This window comes from Myotis brandtii, unplaced genomic scaffold (assembly GCF_000412655.1).
Source record: "Myotis brandtii unplaced genomic scaffold, ASM41265v1 scaffold436, whole genome shotgun sequence".
In the NCBI taxonomy this organism is placed as follows: Eukaryota; Metazoa; Chordata; class Mammalia; order Chiroptera; family Vespertilionidae; genus Myotis; species Myotis brandtii.
In genome coordinates this window covers 2,699,291-2,706,004 of record NW_005366679.1, presented here as the reverse complement: position 1 = coordinate 2,706,004, position 6,714 = coordinate 2,699,291, and the positions used below count along the sequence as shown (strand labels likewise).

The 6,714-nt window shown below is 35.0% G+C and overlaps 1 protein-coding gene across 10 annotated transcripts in view; it reads left to right on the top strand.

Annotated features, from left to right (window-relative positions):
• Positions 1-6,714, top strand: part of PLCH1 (phospholipase C, eta 1) — a 175,226-nt gene that overhangs the window by 120,727 nt on the left and 47,785 nt on the right. For all 10 annotated transcript variants that reach the window (XM_014546231.1, XM_014546228.1, XM_014546226.1 and 7 more), the window contains 3 exons: positions 806-976; positions 2,757-2,850; positions 4,648-4,851. In XM_014546231.1, coding sequence (XP_014401717.1) covers positions 806-976; positions 2,757-2,850; positions 4,648-4,851 — 469 coding nt within the window. The remainder of the gene's footprint in view (positions 1-805; positions 977-2,756; positions 2,851-4,647; positions 4,852-6,714) is intronic.

Here is a 6,714-nt window from a genome sequence, read left to right as displayed (position 1 = left end):
GTTTAATTGTTTTTGTAAATAAAAATGTTATAATTATTGAAAAACAATACCTAAAGTGCATTATGATCTGTAGTTATGATGATTTAAATAACGTGCAGTTTGCCCAAAAACGTGCGGTCCCTGGCGTATGTCATAGAGATTTCTATGCGGTACGAAATGTGTTAAGTGTGTCTTCTCTCTTTTGTTTATGTTATCTTGTCTAAGATTTCTCTTTTTCATTAGTTTCTTCAAAAGATCAGCTTTTGGTTTAATTGTTCACCTTTGATATGTTCTATCCATTTGTTTTCTATGTCATTGCTTTCTGCTTTTGCTTATAATTTATTTCTATTTTCTTTAGCTTAAATTTTTTTCTAGATTTTTAAGTTGAATTATTAACTTCTCTATTTTTGATTTACTTTGCTTTTGAATAAATTGAAAACTTCAAGTTTCCTCTACTGCTTTAACTTCATCACACAAATTTTAATATGTGGTGCATATTTTAATATGTGGTTCACTTCTACATGTTTTAGTTCCTACTTAGAAGGGTATTATGTTGTTCCCACAGTTTTTTTTAACTTTCTTTGTTGATTTATAAATTTATGGTTCTGAGAGAAATTAGTTTTTAAAATAAGCTTAATTCTTTATAATTTGTGACGTTGCTTGTGGCCTAATATATAGCCAATTTTAAAACTGATCCATGTATGCTAGAAAAGAATATTTACCATTTGTAAAATGTGCACTCTCTCTTTTATAGTAAATATTTACCAGCACTGAATTTCTTGTTTCAAACTCTGACCCTGACACGATTTTAATGTGCCTCTTTCAGGAAGCTGATACAGATGAGAATCAGGGAACGTTGACATTTGAAGAGTTCTGTGTTTTTTACAAAATGATGTCATTGAGACGGGACCTTTATTTGTTGCTCTTGAGCTACAGTGACAAGAAAGATCACCTAACTGTGGAAGAATTGGCCCAATTTTTGAAGGTGGAACAAAAGGTATTATTAGACTACTGAGTTGAATGTTTACTTAAAAATATTTGTGAAAGATACATGGGTTTTTCCTTGGGGTTGGATGTAGATATAGTTTAAATTTAGGGTAGAAGTAGAAACATCAAAATTCCAAAAAAATCTTACTATGAGTTATTTAAAACGTGTTTCAGCAGCTTTTTAAAGAGGGAGTGATAAATTGAACACATATAATTTTTTACCTTAAAGATGTTGAGCACAGATATGTATTTTTTTTACACAAAGTAACCAATGGTAACTTATACATTTCATTTTAGATACAACAGTAATTTCCTTTACAATAACAATATAGCTGAATATTTGTTAACTATGACATAATTCCTAACTAGCAATATAATAATTCATAGATAATTCTGATAGGAAATTGGCATTTGACCATATGAGAAGGCTAAGTAAATTAAGTCCTGATTAGCAAAGGGCATTCCTAAATATATTTAAATTAGATCTTTTAATATTGTGTCAGCTGAATTGTGGCCAAGTCTTGTTCTAGTGCTTTTTTTTTTTGATATTACCTTAAACTCTGTTTCTCACTAAAGTGGAAAAATAATATTTTTGTTTTTCCCAGCTTTATTGAGGCTTACTTGATGAATAAAAATATTAAAGGTGTACAATATATGAGGATTTGATATATGTATACATTGTGAAATAATGACCACAATGCTAATTAACATATTCAACACTCATATAGCTATGATTTTTTTTGTGTGTGGCAAGAATATTTAAGACCAGCTCTCTTAGCAAATTTTAATGCTATTAAATAGACTGTTTAGAAAAATTAGATTTTGCTAAATCATAAGCATTGAACCTAAGAGATAATATAATTTCTGAGAAGTATCACTGAAATATGAAATACTGGCTCACAAGATTAGCTTCCTCTATCACTATTCATTAGTATTTTAAATATCACTGTTAAACTATGGGGCTCAATGGATTTTTGATCAAATATCACATCCTTTGTATTGCTACTTAATTAAAGAAATTATTTCTGAAGAGTTTACTTTTCCCAGTGACACTAAATATGTAATGTTCATGCAGCAACCTTGAGGCCGACTCAGTAATATATCATGTCCTGCCTTTTGGTGCCTCCCATTAGTATTGTTACAAATATTAATTCATTTAATCCTCACAGCTGCCTTATAAGGAAGCCACAGAGAAAGTAAGTGACTCATTCAAGATCACACTGTCAATGACATCAGCTAGCTGACTGGAACACAAGCAGTCCAGCTCCAGAGCTTTCTGTACACTAGCCATCTTGCCTAGCTTTTTATTTTTTCTTGCTAACCTTTATGTTCTTGAATCAACATGACAGGCTGCTCTCATGATTCAATGGAAGGATATATACAGATAATGCACAGGTAGATTTACCTACAACACTCTGTTTTGGTAAAGAATCATTTTCTCTCAACATAAATTTATGATTAGCAAACTTCATTGTCTGCTTTTGCAGTTAGCTACTAGCTTACAGTGAGTGGATTTTTGGCAATGGATTTGCATTGATTATTAATTATATTTAATTAATTTTATTGCTTCATAGAGCACATTTTTCTAGTAGTGGAAGGGTTGTTTTCACTGATTAAATGTGAAAGATGCAAGGAAGATTGAGCTCATGATCTTTTGCAAAGATAAAGTGGCTATACATTAGTAACTACAAACACTGTTCATTAACCCACTTTGCACTAAGCTTTTTTTAGTGTAGAGAAACACAGATCATGATATTTCAGGTACTCGACTAATGTTCTGTTTTGTTTAGATGAATAATGTGACCACAGACTATTGCCTTGACATCATAAGGAAATTTGAAGTTTCAGAAGAAAATAAGGCGAAAAACGTTCTTGGCATAGAAGGTAAAATAACAAAAATTCTTAATTTCTCATTTTTCAATTTAGTTCACTAAGTTAAATTCTTGCAAAAATTTTAGAAAGAGAAATCAGAAATATCTCTGGAATTACTGATGATTCCAATACCTATTTTCCTACAAAGCAGATGCCATCATATTGCCACTTCTTTTACTTTTGCAATGACAATTTACATTTTTTACTCCTCGCAAAGCAATTTGAAGCCACTATGTATGAAGATACTAAGAAATATTTGGACTTCTTTCAAATAGCTAATTTTGGGGAATAGCCTCAACCTGATAATTTTATGAAGGGAAATTAGGCCCTAAAATAAGTAATCTAGGAAATTAGGGACTTGAAAGTAAACATGTTTCTTAAAAAATGTTGACAATGAGCCAGTTTTACCCAGTTGGTAGTAGTGGAGAGGTTTGTTGGAACCACAAATCTCTTTAATACAACCATCTCATTTTACCATCGAGAAAAGTGAAGTTAAGTAATTTGCCAACAGATAGATATTCAGAATCTATATCCAAGGATCTTATATATAAATAGTATGATTAATACAACCATCTCATTTTACCATCGAGAAAAGTGAAGCTCAAAGAAGTTAAGTAATTTGCCAACAGATAGATACTCAGAATCTACATCCAAGGATCTTATATATAAATAGTATGATATGAATGTAGCTACTAGCTACATGTGTGTCTAAATTGTGTGTATGTAAAGTATGTAAGGAAATCAATTGCAGGCTGAACAGATATTTTAGTGAAAGACCACTGGGCCATTTGCTGCCCTGAAGATCATGCAAAGCCAGGATTCATCTCACCATTTTTTATTGTTGGCCTAGTTCCCTTGCTCCCAGGCTGTGTGGACAAGGGGGTTTTGGTGACATGTGCTTACTTCCTGAGGTTGAGGGTAATTAAAATGAAGAGGAATAATTTAAAATTTACATGATCAAAAACCATTTAAAGACAGCCAGAAAAAATAAACTAATTTGGACATTTGCTAAGAAGTGAATCTTTTCCTTGGTGTGGCCCTAAGATGGATTAAACATGACTTCTAAGTTTTGGCCATAAAGAAAGGCATGAAGAAATTCTCCAGAGTCTCAGAGGATATTTACAGATAGAGTTTTACCATATGGCTCTTGAAGCCTTGAAACAATTTACCCTAATAACCATTCCACTTAAGTACTTGTGAGTCATTCATGTATTTATTCATATACTAATGAATGCTTCTTCTACTTAGACATTATGTTTTGAAAACTGTAGAAAAACTGATAGGGTTTTCTACATAACCTTTAAGCATTATTTCAGAGTTATTAAATGTGCTGGCAATTAGCAGCATCTTTGTAAGCCAATTTCATAGTCAAATAATCACACCCTAAATTTGGCTGTGCCTATTTTTCAAATTTACTTAATAACCTATCAAATTATTGGTACAGCATTCTACTGCTTAGTATAAATAACGCTTTAACATTGTGTCAGTCACCAATTAGGTCACAGAGCATAATCCTAGCTTGAGCTCAGTAGTTACTGAATGGCTTTGTAGGAAACCCACTCAATCAAAATTTTTAAAAAGTCTGTTTTTCTGTAGGTTATATTTAAACTGCTACTCCCAAAAGTCATATTTAAGCTTTTGTCATTACTTGACTCAACAAATCTCATTGCTCCAGTGTTCCCTGCCAAGGCTGTCCTAGGGTAATCACGAAGATAATCACTATGAACATATTTGATCTCTCTTGTTCCTGTTACAGTCAATCAAGTACATATGCCTTAAAGCTATAGTACTCCACTCTCTCTTCCAAAGGCTTCACCAGCTACATGCGAAGTCCTGCTTGTGATATATTTAACCCACTGCACCATGAAGTGTACCAGGACATGGATCAGCCCCTGTGCAACTACTATATCGCATCCTCTCACAACACGTACCTGACTGGGGACCAGCTGCTCTCTCAGTCCAAGGTGGACATGTACGCTCGGGTGCTACAAGAGGGCTGTCGCTGTGTGGAAGGTACGTCCTTTGTCTGAGCTCCGGTTTGTGTCGGTGAACACATCCTTTAGTTGTTCCATCAAGTCTTCCATAAATAATAGAGACCTAAAAAATGCACTCACACTAATGAGAATCATTTTCCTGCTATTGTAAAGTCTTCCTTAACTCACAATCATCTCTGGCTTCTCCCTGCTATCAGTCAGGAGAGAGAGAGAGATCAGTACTTGCAGTTGGGACATAACACCTTTGGTTGCTGAAAAATTGTACTAACAATGAAAATTTTTCTAGAAAGGTATTTTTGATTCAATAGTGGGGAAAATAGTTCAAGATTACTATTTGTTTTCAGGATACTTCATGGTCTATCAACACTTTTTCGATTTATAGTGGGTTCCTGGGGGTGAGTACACAGATGTAAGACATGGTTTCTATCTCCAAGGAGCGTAGTCTAGTGGAAGGATGGAAGTTAAAGCAATAGTACAGTGTGAGAATTCCAGCAGTTGAATCATATACCATATACGTGGTAGAGAAGTGTGACAAATCAGGTAGGCTGAGTAGACTTGGGTCAATCATAAAGGGTTTTGAGTGCTGTAGTGAGGAATTTCAACTTCAGCTTTGGTGTCTAGGGTCCAATAAAAAGTCTTAATACTTATAGTGATATGATCAGGTTTGAAGTTTAGAAAGATTGCTTGGACAATAGTGCACTGGGACTCTAGTTATATATAAAATAGTAGTAAAGTTACAAAAGTAAATTAACATATTTTAAAAGTGGATAGTCATTATAACTATCTGCATACAGAACCATTAAGCTCACTACAAATTTAGCACTCTGGAAATAATGCTTTAAGTCATGGCATTTTTGCTGTGGATATAGAGAACACCTCCAGACAATAGTGATTGACAAGTGAGTAACTTAAGCAACTACTGGTAAATAATGAAGATGATAATAAAATATTAACATGAAGAAAAAGCTTTTGAGCAGCAAAAGGTCTTGAGGTGCCATTCTGCTCTTAGCCATTACTCTACCCTTTGTTCCCTGAGCGCTCAACAAGTTATACATGTCTGACATCATAGAGATACAGGGCGGGGGCCCGGGCTGGGGGTGGGGATGGCACACACCGTCATAGTGTTCAGCTGCAGTAATGTCCTTGGTCAGGATATATATATGGCATCTTAGGGAAGAGTAATCAGTCAGTCTTTCTTGGTAAAGTGGGCTTGTCAGAAAATCAAATTGATAACATTTTTTACATGGCTTTTTATTCCTCTGATTTTCAGCCCGAATTGCTTAATAAATATGGATGTTCTGTCCAGGAGATTTTCACTCTCATTATGGAAGTGATGTTGCATCGCTGGTATAATTGGTTTATAACCTTTCCTGTTATCACTGGGAGCTCTATCAGGTGGAACGTTTTTAAATGACATTATGAAAAGATGTCGTGTTAGCTGCTTGGCCTTTACAACTGACCAACCCTGTCAGAGTGCTTTTGGGAGCCTCTACTCTATGGTCTGGTTGAAAAATGGGCCCTGACTGTTTTGTGGCTATGGGGATTGGTTAGAAGATTTTGACCTTGCCAGCATTCTCATGACAGCATGAGCTTTTATAGGAAATGTTGCTGCCATTTAAACATGGTTACTGATACCACCTGTTAGGATGCCAGCACCATTTGGAGTGTTGTTATCTTCATACTAGAGACCTGATGCATGAAATTTGTGCAAGAGTAGGCCTTCCTTCCCCTGGCTGCCAGCACCAGCTTCCCTCTGGCACCCAGGACCTGGGCTTCCTTCTGGCCACTGGCAGGCACCCGGGACCCAGGCTTCCCTCTCAGCCCAGCTTCATCCGGAAGGATGTCTGGTCTAATTAGCATATTATGCTTTTATTATTATAGA